This window comes from Lutjanus erythropterus, chromosome 24 (assembly GCF_056507025.1).
Source record: "Lutjanus erythropterus isolate fLutEry1 chromosome 24, fLutEry1.hap2, whole genome shotgun sequence".
Taxonomy (NCBI): domain Eukaryota; kingdom Metazoa; phylum Chordata; class Actinopteri; order Lutjaniformes; family Lutjanidae; genus Lutjanus; species Lutjanus erythropterus.
In genome coordinates this window covers 11194727-11213112 of record NC_139340.1, presented here as the reverse complement: position 1 = coordinate 11213112, position 18386 = coordinate 11194727, and the positions used below count along the sequence as shown (strand labels likewise).

Below are 18386 nucleotides of genomic sequence, written 5' to 3'. Positions count from 1 at the left end.
TTAGTTTAGTTTCAGTTAATTGTAATACCTTTGATCCACACACAAAATAAAATATGGTAGTTCAAAATGCCCCTCACATTCACTTTTGTCTTGGAGCTAATTGCCTCCACTATAATTTATAACATAAAACTCACTGGGTTTCTTGTTTCTTGTTCTCCAGGGTTGGTAATACAGGAATTCCAGGTGTTTGGCTTTTCCACACTGGGAACCGTTACTCTTTTGACAATATTGTTCCTGCATCAATTGGTGGCCTCCTTGCTACTCCACCACCTGGAGGACATAGCCTCTCCCTGGTAATTTGGTTTTATTAATTTCATTTATGCTCAGGAGTTTTTTTGTGATTGGGCATGCAGAAAACTCCTCCATTTCTGCCCCTAGGACACCACTACCCCTGAGTACGCTGAGTTTGAGGAATATTCAGACAACAATTTTGACGCCGATAACCAGGAGGAAGAAGATGATTACCCTCTGAAAGGCAGTGACCCTGAATTCCAGCCGGCGCCTGCTGGTGGTGACCACTCCAAGTCCCTTCAGCCAGCCAATCCTGATGCTCCGTCCCCCCCTTCAGAGGACTCTGGTCGTCCGGTGTCAAACGGTAGCGAAGATGTACCCCTGACTTCAGAGCCAGCAGAGAGGCAGTATGCCCCTAATCTGCCAGAAACAGCAACAGAGGGAGGTGTTAAGCAGCAGCCACAGGTAACAATAAAAATGTCTCTGCAAATTAAATTCATTAACATGCCAAGAAATCCTAAGACAGCTATAATGTATGTTACTGTAGAAAATAACATTTTAACATGAGACAGAATCAGTTTTTTACTGGCTGTACTTTTTAAAACCCTAAACCAGTGATTCTCAAACTTTTTTTCTTAAATAATGTATCCCCTTTGAAACATTTTGCACTGAAATTGCATTGAAAATAGGAATATTGAATATAAAATATTATCTAAAATACTTCCATTTACATTTTATTGAGCTTATTATAGTATAATTAATAGTATAGTAATTATTTAGGACTTATGCATTATGCATAAAAGATTATTTGGGGGGCTTTTTGCCTTTTAATTTGATAGGGACAGCTGAAGATAAAGAGAGAGGGGATGACACGCAGAAAATGGGCTGCAGGTGGAGTCAAACCAGCAGCCACTGCAAAGGACTGATAGCTTTCACTAAATGAGGTGCATGCTCTACCAACTGAGCTACAGGGGTGCCCCATATTTTTTAAATGAACATTTTAAATAAAATTTCATGTATCCTCAGTACCACTCCAAAGTCCCCCCAGAGATCTGAGCACCACCATTTGAGAAAAACTGACCTAAACTCCAAACATCGCAAAGCTATGAGACCACACTTTTGTTTTATTACAAGAGCTCATTCAGACAGCAGCTGTCTGTCTGTGTGGCAGTCTGTTCAAATTCTCTGAAAACACCACTTATTGCTGGGGAAATGAGAAAAGAAGACTTTAAACTGGCAGTGCTGTCAGCACTGAGGGTTTTGTAATAACGATTTGAAATTCTAGTCGCTTTTTGTAAATTCTGTGGTTATGATGGAACGCTTTTTTGGAGACAGTGTGTGGGTGTCAACAAAACGCTGGCACAGCCGCGATCGAGACACCCCACATACCCCGCATACAACATGTCAAGAATGCACAGATAATAGCCGTCTGGTTTACAGCATCTGGAGAGAGTTAAAAAGTTTTGTCATTGCTGTTAATGACAACATGAAAAACATGTCTGAAGTTAAACACTGCTGCTGTATCTGTCTCTGTAGGTTCCTCTGGAGGTGGTGGATGTTTACCCCCACAGGAATGAACCTCCTCTGTCCCCTGGAGGTCATGTGGTTAGCGTGGATGAAGAGGATGTTGATTTTGACACAGGAGGTAAGACGCAAACTTTATGCGTGTATATAAACATGTATATGTAGTTGTCTTCTTAACGTATGAAAGGACGTTCGCTCTGAGAAACAGAAGAGTAACATTACCTCGCCCTCTGCTGCAGAGCAGCTCAGCAGCTGGCAGTACAATACTGCCGTTGTGCTGGGCAGCTCCCAGGTGTGTGTCTATGTGTGTGTGTGTGTGTGTGTGTGTCCAGCACTCCCTCCACTGCAACTACTCCCACAGCAGTAAATAAGAATGTGTTCTCAGTCAACTTGCCTCGTTATATAAGGGTCAAAAAGTCTGGTAGGGTAAAAAAAAAGTTAATCTCAGCTTCATTTCAGGTGATGAAATCTGATTTTTTAGAAATGCAAAGAAATATGTGAACAGATCAATCTCTCATCTTGTATTTTTAAAAGTTCTCATGTATTGTTTAAACAAATCTTTTTGCATCTGATGAATCAATAATCCTTCTTCGTGTTTAGCAAAATTCGGTTTAATGTTCTTTGGAGGCATATTTCTGAAGAAGTGTGTGGACGTAGACAGTCATGTGGGTGTGTGTGCATTTCAAAGTGTGAGAAAAAGCGTCACGCCTACATTTTTCAATGGCCTCATGGGTTTAATGTTTATGAAACATAGACAGAACATAAAAACATGGTGATATACAGAATTGGCACGTGTTTATGTATGTAGAAGCACAGCAATTTGTCTCCTGTGTGTGTGAAGTCCCTGAGAAAATATCCTGACATCCTGTGTTCATCTGTCTGCTTGTGTGTGAGTGTGTGATGCCCCTGTAGGATGATAGAATGCTGCGTTTTGATCCCAAATCAGCCATTAAACAAAAAGACCGCTGAGCAAAGCACTCATCTGTTCCAAGTTGTGTTTTGCAGTCAGGATTGGTAATCCTTGAGAAGTTTTAGCAATAGTTGCAGCTATTTTAGGTCTACATTTCCACGAATTGCTTCATTTTAGAGTCTTTTAAAACCTGATATCCCCTTTGAGACTTCATAGTTCCAGTGGTCTGAGAAATTAGGAGAAATGTAAATGTAATTTTTAGTTTTTGTCTACTCAGCAGTGGTGACTATCATGCTGACTGTCCACTTCTTTTTCTGTTTATTCTAAATAAATCAAGAACAGAGAGGATCACTTCCTGTGTGTCATAAGATTTTTCCCAGGAAAGAGTGATTATCCCCAAGTGTTCAGAACAGAGCATGGTAACGTTTCAATGAGCTACATACACTGTAGATGTACGTCACTTTTATATACTTGATCTGTTGTGATTTTGAAACATGTATTGAGGCATTTTAGATACCTCTGGGAGTTCCTGAAACAGCAGAGAATGTGTGTGTGTGTGCGTGTGTGTGTGTGTCTATAAGTAGGCGTGGGAGGCAGGACTGCAACAGCTGGTTTCTCTCCAAGGGGTTCCTTGACGTGTGTGTTTTGTGTGTTGTGTGTGTGTGTGTGTGTCTACGTCTCCCTGGATCTTGTCCACCTTCTTATTCTTCTTGTCCATCTGTACTTACAGTAAATGGAAACAATCTTTAAGTGGTCTCCATTTAAACTGTTTGTATGATGTAATACTGGAAACTAAAGAAATATATTGTCTCTTTTAAGTGTTCAAACAAAGCTAACCAACTTCACTGACACTTTTACATCTGTCCATTTCTCACTCCCAAACACACAGAAGGTTTATTTGAAGAAAGTAAAGCTAAAAGTCATAAAGATAATATACTATCGAGATCAAGAGAGAACCTTTGGTATTAACATTGCATGTGATAATTTGCATGTAATGCTTACTCTGTTTTTCTCCAAATGGTATGTTGTTAAGATCTTGGGTTGGAGACATCAGGATAATAATTTGTTATTTATTGTATTTCATTTGTGATGCAAAATAATGATTATTTTCTCTCCCTCTCTCAGTAATTCATTACACTACAGAGAATAAGGAAACATGTGCCAGGTATGTGAAGACTAAGTAGCATGATACATATCTGCTGGTGTAAAAAATGTATGGAAATTTTAGAGTTAGGGAGGGTTGAAAGTTGTGTTTCACTTCATTTTTAGAGTTTATTCTTGTTGTATGAAATGTGCTATATAAATAAAGTTGACTTGACTTGACTTGGAGGTAGAAAGACGTGAGCCTGTCAGTCCTCTGTAGCCCACTCCTCATCTCTGGTTCAGGCCAGGAATATGAAGCTACATTCGCTGCTACTAGCACCCAAATCTGTGATTGAACTGTTAGCAGTTGGGTTGCATCATGGGTAATATAAGTGCCATTTCTGACAAAAGAGATCTCTAGTTCTGCCCCAGAAATCAGAAAATTGCCCCCAAAAATATGGTAGCCGTAATAAAATGATGCATCCCTCAATATTTTTCAAACAGTCCCTTACTACTCCCAACCTGACAGGAATAGTTATCCAATTAAGCATTTACCACGTTTTTCTTTGCTCTTTCTTTCTGGTTGTTCTAGATTCCAACAGCAGTGCGCCCAGAATGCATTTTGCTCAGACTACGCCACAGGCTACTGCTGTCACTGCCGGCCTGGCTTCTACGGAAACGGACGCCACTGTCTACCAGAGGGTGAGAGCCCAGCCTTTAACCCACAGACACACATTTAATCTCAGTTATATTTTTAAACCTGGTGTTGAGGATTTGCATGATCTTTTCTTCAAATGTAAAACTGGTTTTAGTATAATTCCTGTTCGACTCCTCCAGGTGCTCCACAGCGTGTCAGCGGCAAGGTGAGCGGAACAGTGACCGTGGGTTCGACTCCAGTTGAGCTGAACAACATTGATCTTCACGCCTACATTGTGGTGGGAGATGGAAGAGCGTACACAGCCATCAGTGAGGTATGAAACAGAAAAATACATTTTGATAAGTTACTCATATGTGCAATTTTTTAAAGATATGTTTATTGATTTTTTTCCAAAGCAAAACAACACGAATCTGAATATTCAGGGGCAACTCACCTTCAAGAATAACAAAGAAAAACCAAAACAACTAGTCTCACAAACATAGATATTAATACAGGAAAGAGAGTTGACCTTGTGCTACTGTGTTTTAGTTGGGACTGTGTTTCATATCCAGTTAAGAAGGATGCATTTTCTTGCACAGAATTTTGTAAAGGTTCCCTTTATATTTATCAGCAATAGCACCATTTGATATCCCAAATAACGTGGCTGACTTTCTAAATTGTTGCAGAATATTTTCTTAATATTAATATTAATATTCTGTCATCCCACTGGACATCGTCATATGTGCATTTTTAAATCTAGTTTTCTTTAAGATCTTGATACGAATCTCTTCTTCTCATCCACATTTCATTGTCTTGTTTCCTTTGCATGCTTTGTGCCGATTGGTCAGGTACCTGAGCCAGTGGGCTGGGCTCTGATGCCACTTGCACCAATAGGAGAGCTGTTTGGGTGGCTGTTTGCTCTGGAGCTGCCCAATAGCCAAGCAGGATTCAAAATCACAGGTAAACTGTGTGTGTGCGCCTGCTTGAGTTTAAGTATGTTGTTGACTCTCAAGCACATCTGCAGAGAAATGAGGGAACTCCTCTACTGTGTGTGTGTGTGTGTGTGTGTGTGTGTGTGTTTTCAGTCTTCCAGCCAGCTGTATTGTCTCCAGGGATGTGATGTGATATCAGGCTTCCACCTCCCCTCTCTAATAGGAAGCAGCTGTGTGTGTGTGTCTGTGTGTGTCTGTACAGATGTAAGCGCTGCAGACATTCCACTTTTTATGATATGTAACTGCTACACGGTTGATGTGTCTGCAGTCACCTGTAATGGAAAATAATCTATAAATAGAAGAACTGATTGATCAACTGATTGTATCACCAGGTGCTGAGTTCAGTCGACACGCAGAGGTGATCTTCTACCCTGGCAACCAGCGCCTGTCAATCATCCAGACAGGCCGTGGCCTTGATGACCACAACCACCTCACCGTGGATACCGTAGTCAGTGGCAACGTGCCCTTCCTGCCCCCTGGAGCTGAAGTTACCATGGATCCCTTCAAGGAGACCTACCAGTACTATCCATCTGGTAACCATAAACACCACAAGAGTCAATATGTGTGTCACATGTGATGCCCCAGTTTGCCTGAAAACTTTCTCTTCCTCCAGTTGCCACCTCCACCTCTGTGAGGGAGTTTTCAGTCGTCTCGGCAGAGCGAGGCTCAGAGTCCTTCTCCTTCCAGCTGAAGCAGAACATCACCTACCGCGACTGTCAACATGACAGCCGCGCCGCCACCCCGGAGACGCTGCAGATCACCATGGAGAGGGTGTTTGTTATGTACGTCAAGGAGGAGCGGATCCTGAGATACGCCATCACCAACAAGATCAGCCCGGTCGGAGGTGAGTCACACCGGGATTAGATGCAGATATCAGGCTTTTATTAAAATCCAGATGTGCTGCCGTCAGTGGAAATGACATTTACTGTAAAGCTGATCAATAATAACATCTTATTCCCCTTGATTGAATTAGATTTAATGAAATACTTTGATCCAGTCTCACACAAGTATTTTAGACTCTGTTTTCATCATCTTCCTCCTCCTCATATTTCAGGCATTACACAAATAATAATGACAACAGTAATATAAGCGGTATTTAAGGTCTTAATTGAAAGGTTTAGTCCTCCTCAGGAGAGTGCAGCTGTGATGGAGGAAAGTAGAGTAAACCTTAATTAGTTCCTGAATGGCAGTTTGTTTTTCAGCCAGCGATCATGAAAAACATGCACAAGAGAACAGTTACAGTGTAATACATCAAACCTAAAAACATGAAAAGAGCAGGGGTTTTCAAAGTCTGAGACTGTGGGCCTCCCCCCAGACATAACTTGGAAAAAGGTGCCCCCCGCTTAGTTTATTCACTTAGTTTTGCTCAAATCATAGACGTCTATGAGATCATTACTATGTTATTTGATCCCATATACATAGTTCAGCCAAGAGAGCCTAATACTGCTGTTTCACATAACTTCAGACTACACTGAACACATAGAAAAGATCTTTACAGATCCAATTCTGTATCTCTGAACAATCTCTTTAACGAGGTCACACACATTTAGACTATTCTGTGTGATCTCATTTTTATAACTAATGTAAAAACTAATGTAATGTTATTGTCACTCCTGCTGAATTGTGAGTGAGTTGTTTTGGTGGAACATTTGCACAGGGGGAGGTGAGCCCTGGCACTGAAATACCAAAATCCCTGCACAAGAAAAAGCAACAGCTGCAGGCTTGTTGGCTTTCCAGGTGCTAACTTGCCATTTTCAGTGTGTAGGTTGTTGTTGTTTCCTGGAGTGACAGGGACTTTGAAAACACAGATAGCAGATATGGAATATGCCGCCTGAAACAGCCACCCAAGTGCAATCTTATACCCACAGTTTACATCCGGTGAGTCAGACTAGTCCGGTCCCAAAAAAAAACAGAAGCGGTTCATTTGTGGTGGTGATTTGACATAGAACTGCCCCAACTACCACAAGTTAGAGCTTGGCTTGTCTGAAGGCAGCACGTCTTCTCCACAAAATGTGAAGCAGTTTAGTATTTCAAGTATTTTTCCTTGAAATGCATTCGACTCTCTGCTGGTACAGATCTGCTGGTGTATTGCCCAGATTAGTACCACGGTTATGAGCAAATGCCAGCTCTGCTGTTGCTCCACTCTTAAATTGCATCGCAATGAGTTTCTCAGAAATATGCAAGAATCCAGAACACAGAACTTTCCTCTTGTATTTACTTTCTTGCTCCTGATCCAGACACATCTGACAATAAGGTTTGTTGTGATGCATTTTGGTTCACTTGAATTTATCTCCTTGAGGAAAAAAAACACAAGCCAAGAGAAAAATGCTCAAAGTTTACAAACCCATCAAGTGATTTGGACCAGAACAGATGAACAATAAGTGTGAAAATGCCCTGAGTGACTGCATAAATCCATTCCAGACCATCACTGTCAATCTCTAAGTGGGTGATCACACTGGAGGCGTTGAAAACGTGAGGTTTTCTGTTCCAGAGCCACAACCAGACCACCTCGTAATTGTTGCTGTGTTGCCACAGAAACCTCCGCCAAACCACAGTGGGGCAGGGTTCAGCTTTAAACACACATGCTGCAAGCTGAGGGCTAATTACACTTTGAAACCATAGAAAACAATGTTAAAATGACTGTATTACCTCTGCTGTTTCTGCGTTCATTGTCTACTAAAGGCTGCAGACACACTACACCACTTTAAGAATCATTGTAACCGCAGTTTGCGTCACAGCTGACTTTAGATATTTGTCTAGTTTGGGTTGTTCATGCAGACGATGGCATTTAGGATGTGAATCTGGACAAGTGTTGACATGGTCTTTTGGAGTGAGCTGGTCAAGCAGTTAAAGCTGAATGGAGGCCAGTGATATTCAGTGAAATTCAAGCATGAGGAAATGGAGACAAAAATCTCCACTTCATTGTTGTGTTTGGTATCTGAAAGTACTTAACGGTACCAAAACACAAACCAAAACCACAAAACATAATGGCTGTAATGGTTTTAATCTTGTGTACCAAGACAATTTAAGCAGATATTTTTTTTGACCTGATTGTTTAGATCTGAAAGTAGCTCATTGAATTTGAGCAGTTTGGATGTAGTTTTTGAATATTGTGGAACTAAAAGGTGAAATATCTAAAGAAATAGCATAAAACATACAAAACTTAACCAAAATTATGAACAGCATGTGAAAAAGTAACAGCCCTCATGTTATGCCAAAGATGTCTATGTATTGTTTTGCGTAGGTATCTGCTGAGGGTCACATGGTGACCAGCTAGCTTCGGCCCCTCCTGTCTTATAATACCACTGTATACCTCAAGAGGTGATAGTTAGTCTCTGTAGCATTCAGTCTGCCCTCAGTCCAACAACACAGAGGTGGTTTTCTTGTTGGGTTTCTGCTCCTGGCACCCCAGGGCTGAACCCACTGTGACCCCTGCTCAGGCCTCTGGAGGTGGACGCTGACAGATGCCTGCTGTCCTTCTTGCTCCTCTGCTGACCCTGCTGTTTGTTTGTGTTGTGGCTATAATTAAATACTCAGCCAATCAGAAATGGATATTTTCCTATTTTTGAATAGAGGTTTCTTTTGGATCTCAGTCAACACACATCTTTATTTGAAATATTATTTCAATGGATGCAGCATTTCTCACACTTTTGTGTCCCTTCACCTTCTTTGCTTCATTTTTATCTTTTCTTGCACCACCTGCAGTCATCCGTTTACCAGATACCATCAGACAAACAGAAAGACTGTGCAAATATGGAAATGTGTATAGAAATGCAGCATGACTGTGTGTCATGTTCTGTTTCTGTCAACACACCGTGGTCATGCTTTCTTTACCAACTGTGTCTGATGAAAACCAGATAGCGACAAAGAGACAAGAGACCTCAAAAGATGGAGAGGAAGAGGAAGAGATTGAGAGACAGAGATGGAGAGGCTGGATTTTTTTTTTCTCCTCCGGTTTTTGAATCCAGACCAAGTTTCTGTCATTTAAACGTCAACACGTTGATTAAAAAGGTTATGATGACACATCTCACACATGCACACGCACACACGCGGATACACCCAGAGCACAGCTGGAAGAGCTTTCTGGGATCAGGGGTTTTGTAAACACGGGTTAAGTGGTGTGCACGTGTATGAGTGTGTGTCTGTCTCTATGTGTGTGTGTTTTCAAGGGTCTTACGCTTTCTGGGAAATAATATCCCAGCCAATGACAGATTTTCTAGCGGGGGGGTTGTTGGGCAGAATAGCTGCCCACTGATGTCATGAGAATCAGAGATTGCAGGAAAACTTAAGACACTGAACTGATAGAGAGACCTAGAGAGAGAGAGAGAGAGAGAGAGAGAGAGAGAGGGAGAGAGAGAGAGAGAGAGAGAGAGAGAGAGAGAGGACAAACTTGACTTTAATATGTCTTATTTGCCTCTTTGTCACCTCTCGTCCACATGGGGATGATTAAAGTTTAATACAGTCATATTGTTTCCTACAATGCAATCTGGCCTTTTTTGGTTTCAACACTTCATATTAAAAGCTGGATTTGAGTTAATATATTCTTTCTTTATTAAAGATTTGTGGAAATTGGGCCACAACCTGTGTATTATTGTAACACACATTGTATATCGAAAGCCCCTTTAATGAAAATCAATATCTTTGTGCATCGTGACCAGCTGTTTCTCTTCTCTTGATTTATTTTTAATTAAGTCAGTGGAGGCAGCTGCACATGTATACAATAATACTTGGACTTAATAGGCTACAGAATACAGAAACACTGTGGTGGGCCTGTAGAATGTGATTGTGTCAATAGTGTAATTGAACAGAAATGCCATTAGTTAAAAAAAGTAATAGAAACATATATATATGTTATATAAACATGAGCCTTGAAATATTAATACCTGTCACACTTTTTCTGTAGAAGACCATGTTGAGACCAACAGACACCGCATCCAGATTCACAGCACCCTTGTTCATTTCAGTTAAACCGTTGACAAAAGGGGGCTTATAGCAAAAAGTTGGAGCTTCCTCAGCCAGACGATGCATCAGTCAACAAAATGTTGAATTGTTTCATTACTAGTGGTGATAAAGACTGACATAATTGTCACTAATAACATTTTCCAGCTATTCAGCATTGCATTTTCATACAGTTGGGAAACTGAAATGACATTTAGTCTCTAGTAGTCTGGATCCTGCATATCCCATAATGCAACCTGTCATCATCTTTCATTAGACCCTCCCTGTCTGTTAAATACTTTCTTTTAAATCCAGTGCCATTACTTTATATTGCAGGTTTTCTGCAAAATGTTAGAAGCCTAACATAACCCAGATTACATCACTATGACATCGTGATTTATGAGTTATTTTCGCAAACTTCAGAAAACTCCTAAGCCCGACAAGACTCCCCATGTACTGACCTTTATATGTAAAATTGATAAAGTGTCCCTTTAAACCACCGGCTTTAAAACTCATGGATGTTTCAGTATTTTATCTTCTCACCTCTTGCTTACCCATGAGTCTGTTAAGGAAAGTGCTGTTTCAGGCTCGCCTAAGATGCTGCTTTCATCCCTTAAAACACCACGTTCTCTTAAATTTCAGGTCATTTCAGGGTGTCAGTAAAAGTCAGTGATGATGGATGGATAATTCTGTGTTGCACTGAGGGTGGTTCAAGAGATGGATTTCGAGAGTAGCCACTCCGCTGCACCTTGGCCATCTTGATACGGTTATGACTACGCCCCTGTAAAACCGGTCTGTTTGTGTGTGTGGAGGAGTTTTGTAAAAAGCAACAGGTGGGAAACTGCAGTCATTGCTTTGATGGTGTGTACTGTGTGTGTGTGTGTGTATGTGTGAGTGTTCTCCGCCTCTCTTTCTCTCTCTCTCCTGCCTCTCTCTCTGTCTCTCTAATTATCCCTCAGTCTTTTCTCTCGTCCACATGTATCTCGCCCTCTCATCTCCCCGTCTTCCCGGCCACATTCAGCACTTTGAAGAGTCTCTCCCTCTTTGATAATGAGCCAAAATTGGCCTCTGGCTGTAAGAGATGGAGGCAAGCTGTGCCTAATGTCTGTGTGTGTGATTTCGTTTAGGTGTAAGTGTGTGTGTTGGTGTTTATAGTGGATAATGCCCCTTATTGTAAAGAAAAAGCACGTCCTTAAACATCATTAAAAACAGATTTTAGTGATGTGATTCTTTTATTTTGTTTTTGGTGGTTTGCTTTTCTCATTCTTGTGGATAACCGCACATATGTAGACATTATGACCAATTGGGCCTAGATTACAGAAACTTCCTAACTTGCAGCTCCTATTGTAATAGTTTGGTAACCATGGTAATTAGGGCAAGGACCATGGATGTATTATCGAGAACTGAATACAGCATTAAAGGTGTGCCTCTGTTCATACATGAAATCAACTGCAGCCTATAGAGCGAGTGCAGTAGAGACTTCCTTTAGCCTCGTGGATTTAGGATTAGGATTTCCTAACCTGAGATAAGATAGAATGGGGAGTAAAAATCAGCTAGGATTCCTAAAGTAAGTTATGATTTGCTTCTTTAATACCAGTTTAGAAAAAAGATTCTCAAACTCTTCCTATTTTAACTTAAGACATCAGATAGGAAGTTTCTGTTGTACAGATCCTGGACATTTTGATTGAATGGATTTTAAACTATGCAGACATTGAAACACTCTCTTTAAACCTAATGAATGCCATATTTGGAATAATATTTAGTTGGTTTACCCTCCAATGAAAGGTATTTTGGAGAGATATTTAGACAGTGTGATAGCAAGGTCATTTATCAAAGTTGAACACATTTGTTCAACAGTAAACCACATTTTTAGAGCATTATTTAAACAACGGGACACCAAATCCACAAGAAAACCAAAGAAATGATCAGATAAAGGCTTTAAAAAGATCACTTGTTGAAACCAATGCTAATTAACAGCATTTCAGTGGTAGACAAAGACTTGAACAGCGCCAGGATCTGGGGCTTGATTCCCACTGTGCCACCCATCCTGATGAAGCAGAGAAGCACGTAATTATAAGCACATTTATTTACATCTTCTGCATTCTTTTCTAATGATTTCCCATGGGTTTCTTCACTTTGCTGTTCTTATAGATATTTGTCTGAGGTTTGTTGTTTAAATAGTCTTGTATGTCTGAGCCATGCGTTGGTATGAGGAAACCCCGAACACACATCCGCTCTCTCATCCCTCTGTCTCATGTATATGTGTGTCTAACCTCATCCATATGTTGACTATTGAGAACATGAAGGGAGTCACTTCCTTGAAGGAAACCCTCCTATGGGAATTTGTCTGGAGTGATTTTACATGTGTGTTTGGTTAAGCGGTCCTGTAATCATCGCTGTAATCATCAGACTTTGACTGGTGAATAATAAAAATCTCAATTAATCTCAGTTCAGGATACTTTGGAGTGTTGGAGAGTCTGTGCAGTTGTGCGGTAGATTTTCTTGCCATTTGTCCCTCTGGATGAACAAATAATACGTAAATATTACTTTTCTATCTGTGCTTCTAGATCACAGAAGTTGTACAGCTTAAATAGTTACACAGGCACTGACAAATATTAGAGTTTACTTTATAACTCCACTCTGCTACATTTATTTATTAGATGGACTGCATTTATGTGGCACTTTTATACAAAGCAACTGCCACTTTCACACAGATGGCAGCAAGCTAGCATGCAAGGTATTGATCTGACCATCAGGAGTAATTTTGGGTTCAGTGAACCCACTCAAGGACAAGTCAACATGTGGACAGGAGGAGTCAGGGACTGAACCGTGTTTAGTGAATGACCCGCTCTCACAGCTGTTACGGGTTACTTTGAGACTAAGATAAAGACTTTTGATAAAAGACTTGGGAAAACATAGACACCCGCAGCAAACTGATGTTTGGATGGTGTGTCTCTGGACTTCACAAGCGTCTAAAGCAGCTCAACTTGTGATTTCTGAATTATTTTTTACGCTTGAATCACTGTATTTTCTCTTTTGTCTCTCATGTCATTTAATCTGTTCCTCCTCCTCTCTCTAGTTGAGCCAACAGGACCAGAGCTGGTCAACCCCTGCTATGCTGGAAACCATGACTGTGACACCACTGCCCAGTGTATCCCACTGGAGGGCCAGGCCTTCCAGTGCCAGTGCGCTACTGGTTACAGAGGAGATGGACGCAACTGTTACGGTATGGGCCTGCGTGCATGTGTTAAAAGACATCTGTCCAGCACTGTGACAGCGTATGTCAAGTGAAATTTTCTCAGTCTAATCACAGTTACACACACAAACACATGTCAAGTAAAGACAGGTCAAGGCAGTCTGTCTGTGTTTTATCAACATCTGTCCTTCCAGTGCAGATGGGTCAAGTACAGGCTGGATGGAAGGAATCATCTCTGCTCTCATCTTTCCCTCTTCTTCTTTCTTCGTCCCCCTCCTCCTCCTCCTCTTCCTCCAGGTTAATTCTGTAGTTTACGGGGCCTTGCAGAGTTTAAGCTGGTGCTTGGCCTGTCATTAGCCCAGCAGCATGTCTTTCTCTCCTGCTGACAGCACTAGGAAAGCCCCAGGCTCAGCCTTGGTTCCCATGATTGGGCCTCAGTGTCTCTCTCTGGTCACATGTGTGTGTGGTTTTGTTCTGTATGTTGCACAGTACATGTAAGAATGCAGTCAAGGTGTGGCACACAGTGTATATGTAAAAGCACCAGTAATGACCCTTAATTACAGCTTTTACTCACATACTTTGTTGTTACATAGGGGATTCCAGGTTTACAGGTTTATGAGTTTATGTAAAAATCTGTCTCACTTTCTCTCCTTTTCTCTCGCTGCAGACATAGACGAGTGTGCTGAGGGCTTGGTTTCATGCGGCGCTCATGCTCAGTGCATGAACCTGCCTGGGAGCCATCGCTGCCAGTGCCAGACTGGCTATGAGCTTGGCTTCGACGGACATACCTGTGTTGGTGAGTTGCAATGAGTGAATGTAATGTACTCATGACATGGATCTAACAAGCCACACTCACAACTGTATGCTAAAGTCAGCATGCTAGCATATTAATATTTGCCCTGTATTGTCCATCTTAGTTGGTTATGTTAGCATACTAACACTTGCTCATTGTCACTAAACACAAAGTACAGCTGAGGCTGATGGGAATTTTAACGCTAGCGTGGCTAAACATCAACCAGAAACAGATCTATACTGGCCTGATATTTTGATGTAATCACAGTTGCCATATTAATTACTAGTAACACAACTGCTTAGTATCACCTGAGCCCTCTGTGTTTGTGTGTCTGCTGAAATTGTTTCAACACATTTCAGCGCCTGTTAATTATTCTCTAAAATGAATGACAGGATCACTGTAGTGGTTAACCTTTGAGCTGAGCTCCCTGACAGTCCATCATTTAACTGAAAAGCTACATCAACAAAGATATCCGCTAAAGCCACTGAACATAAAAGCTTGACTTCAGAAAAACGTCAGCTACAACCACTAAACATGCTGTTTTGTGCTGAATCAAGCACTGTCAGCCTGTCTTCCTGCATGCACTGTAATTATGATAAATCTTCACATGCAAATAAAAAGAAATCCTCTGTAAACATGCACTTTATTACAACCATGTCATTCCCCCATCTTCATCATGGTCCCATCTTGTCTTTCCAAGTTTTGGTTGTCAGTTTCACTTGTTGGTCACATAATGTTCCGAAATGAGCTGAATATTTGGACGGGAACCACATATTTGTCCAGGCGCAGGCATAGCATTTCTTCCACAACAGTAACGCACAGCTGCAAAAGCTAGGAAACACAGCGAGAGGGGAGGATGGGTGACAAATGTGAGAACAAGGGTGGGAATGGGAGGACTAATGTGAGAAGGAGAGGGTGAGATTAGACAGGAGAGGGGGTGAAAGTGAGAGACAAATGGAGCAATGACACAATGTGTGTTTTGCTTTGGAATGTGTGGAGGAGAGAGGTCCTGCCGGTGTGTGTGTTTGTGTGTGTGTGAGTGTGTGTCCTCCTTTCACCCATCAGTATGAACTTTTGATGAACCTCCTCTAAATCCTCCTTACCTCCCTCCTTGACAGATAATATAATTCTTTACATAAGACCTTGATAAGATATAACTGAACTGAATTATTTCCAGCCAGCAGCCAAACATCATTTTATACTTCAGTATAATTTAATATATGAAGTTCATGGAGTTTATATTTATTTCAAAATTCCAATTTGATGATGTGATTCTACATTTCTGGTTGTTCATTTTTTTCCTGCTCCTTCTGTTTTTTCCTCAGATGTCGATGAGTGCAGCTCCTCTCCGTGTCACGTCAATGCCAGATGTATCAATGGACTGGGTTCCTTCCAGTGTCAGTGCCAGACTGGGTTTTATGGTGATGGTTTCTACTGTTCCCAGCAGGAAGGTCAGTAAAATTGCTCAGACTGGTAATATATCAGCATTGTGATATTAGACTAGATATCGTCTCGGATTTTGGATATTGTTGTATCATGATATGGCATAAGTTATGTCTTTTCCTGGTTTTAAAGGCTGCATTACAGTAAAGGGATGTGATTTTCTGAAATTATCAGACTGTTCTAGCTGTTCTATTATTTGCCTTTACCCCATTATATCCACATCACTGATGATTATTTGTAAACAAATTAATATGTGGAAATAACTGAAATAAATCCTGCATAAATAACAGATGTATTCAAAATGAACCAAATACAAAAGACATGGGAGGAAGAGAAAAAAATAATAATAAAATGTATTTTTAAAAATGATGATGCAGGTCGTCCAAAGAGCCAGTGTGAGCTGCACAGAGACAGTCTGCAGAGTGGAATGGAAAATGGCGGTCGGCCAAGTATCGGAGCCTTCATCCCCCAGTGCGACTCTGACGGACGGTACAGACCTCTGCAGGTCAGCACTGGCTGGTGGTTAAGTGCATGTCGGACTGATTACTCGAGTTAAATGGCGTACTCATTTGGAAATGTTTAATAACTCATTACAGTGTCACGGCTCCACTGGACACTGTTGGTGCGTGGACGGTAGGGGACAGGAAAGAGCAGGAACCAGGACTCCACCTGGTACAGCTCCCAAAGACTGTGACAAACCAGGTAAGATATACACAACCAAAACACATTTACGATCCATTGTATTATCAATGAGCGATTGCTTGATGACAACATTTGTGTTTTTAGACAAGATAACTGTAGAAGTTGGTCTTCAAGAAACAATTGAATGGTGTATTTTATCCATCTTTATCTTTCCAGATGAGCCAGAGCGTCCTAAAACTCACTGTGAGCACCACAGAGACAGTGTGCAGACCACCAGTCCAGAGGGATATCCTATAGTCGGAGCATATGTACCCCAATGTGATGCTAATGGACAGTACATACCTTTGCAGGTTTGTCACAAATTAAGCATTTGAAAGAATGTTGTATCACCTCCAACTGAAATAAGATTAACTTAATTTAATAGCATAAATATAGTAAAATATTGCTGTTATTATTAACTGCAGTGTCATGGTACCTCTGGATATTGTTGGTGTGTGGAAAGTAATGGACAGGAGAGACCAGGAACAAGAACACCACCTGGTGCAACACCCACAGACTGTGACAAACCAGGTGAGGAAAATGCATCCCAAAATAGAGGGAGACAGAAAGACACAAATATTATCTTGGCATATTAGTGTTTTAAGTGATTGCCACAATATTAAAGTGATGTTTCAGTCATTAGATGTCTTTCAATCGAATCAATTTACTTATACTTGTTTCTTTTTCTTCCTTTGCAGTTGAACCAGTGCGTCCTAAAACTCAGTGTGAGCATCACAGAGACAGTGTGCAGACCACCAGTCCAGAGGGATATCCTATAGTTGGAGCCTATGTGCCCCAGTGTGACGCTAGTGGACAGTACATACCACTGCAGGTCAGCATCTAATGAGTGATGAGCTACTTGTCACACAGATGAACTGACTGTTTTTGAATTGCATTTAGTGTAACATAACAAAATTCTGACTGCATGTATATTTTTCAGTGTCATGGCTCGAGTGGACATTGCTGGTGTGTGGACAATAGGGGACAGGAAAGAGCGGGAACCAGGACATCACCTGGTGCACCACCTACAGACTGTGACAAACCAGGTGAGAAACAAAAATACACATGAACAGATAAACCTCTCTCTCTGCTCAGCTTCCCATGAGTGCTTAAATCTGTTTTCATATGTTCAGTAACAGTACCGGCGTCAGCAGGTGTATTATGTCATGGCTCTCCAAGGCTTTCTTGCTAAACATTGACCTGTGAACCCACTAATTCCTCAACTCAATGACAAGTCAAACAGACGGCACGTTTACGTGAGTGTGTGTCTAACCTTGTAAGTGGTGCACTAGTGAGGTCACTGGGTCATAGCCTTGGAATGCCTGCAAAAGCAGGTGATATCACTGTCGGACTGTGTGTGTGGTGGGAAGTAAAGGACGGTAGAGTGAAGCAGTGAGATGAAGTGAAACAAATAGAAGAAAGGAAAAAGTACATTTGGTTTATATATTGTAGCTATTGACAAAAAGTAACTGTAACTCTAGATATAAGCTAACAGATATATGCCAGCTGAATGGATTTCATGTCCTTCAACCCTTTTAAACTGAGCTGTCAGTGAAAAAAACAATACCTCAGTCATCCCTTTAAATCATGCCTTTTGAAAGTCTGTTTGTTTGTCGGTGTCTTTACACAAACACAACCTATACATCCAGCATTAACCTGAAGCGGTAGGCTATGCATTAAAGGATAATAAAATTGGTAAGCTGTAAAAGGTTAATCCATTTTGTTATGACAAGAGAAGAACATGAGTGAGATCCTGTTATTGTCCATATTTCTCCACCAGATGAACCAGAGCGTCCTAAAACTTACTGCGAGCACCACAGAGACAGTGTGCAGACCACCAGTCCAGAGGGATATCCTATACCAGGAGTGTTTGTACCTCAGTGTGATGCAAATGGACAATACACACCTCAACAGGTAAGATCTGGTTTTAATCTATGGAGACATAATGACTTTGCTGT

At 41.1% G+C, this 18386-nt stretch overlaps 1 protein-coding gene across 1 annotated transcript in view; it reads left to right on the top strand.

The window, feature by feature from the left end:
* nid2a (nidogen 2a (osteonidogen)) overlaps positions 1-18386 on the top strand; it is a 43742-nt gene that overhangs the window by 13467 nt on the left and 11889 nt on the right. The window contains exons 6-24 of the mRNA XM_084714148.1: positions 161-293; positions 379-696; positions 1768-1876; positions 3791-3830; positions 4341-4450; positions 4586-4719; positions 5234-5345; positions 5710-5910; positions 5991-6221; positions 13395-13541; positions 14179-14307; positions 15630-15755; positions 16125-16252; positions 16344-16449; positions 16606-16739; positions 16854-16959; positions 17127-17260; positions 17369-17474; positions 18209-18342. Coding sequence (XP_084570274.1) covers positions 161-293; positions 379-696; positions 1768-1876; positions 3791-3830; positions 4341-4450; positions 4586-4719; positions 5234-5345; positions 5710-5910; positions 5991-6221; positions 13395-13541; positions 14179-14307; positions 15630-15755; positions 16125-16252; positions 16344-16449; positions 16606-16739; positions 16854-16959; positions 17127-17260; positions 17369-17474; positions 18209-18342 — 2638 coding nt within the window. The remainder of the gene's footprint in view (positions 1-160; positions 294-378; positions 697-1767; positions 1877-3790; positions 3831-4340; positions 4451-4585; positions 4720-5233; positions 5346-5709; positions 5911-5990; positions 6222-13394; positions 13542-14178; positions 14308-15629; positions 15756-16124; positions 16253-16343; positions 16450-16605; positions 16740-16853; positions 16960-17126; positions 17261-17368; positions 17475-18208; positions 18343-18386) is intronic.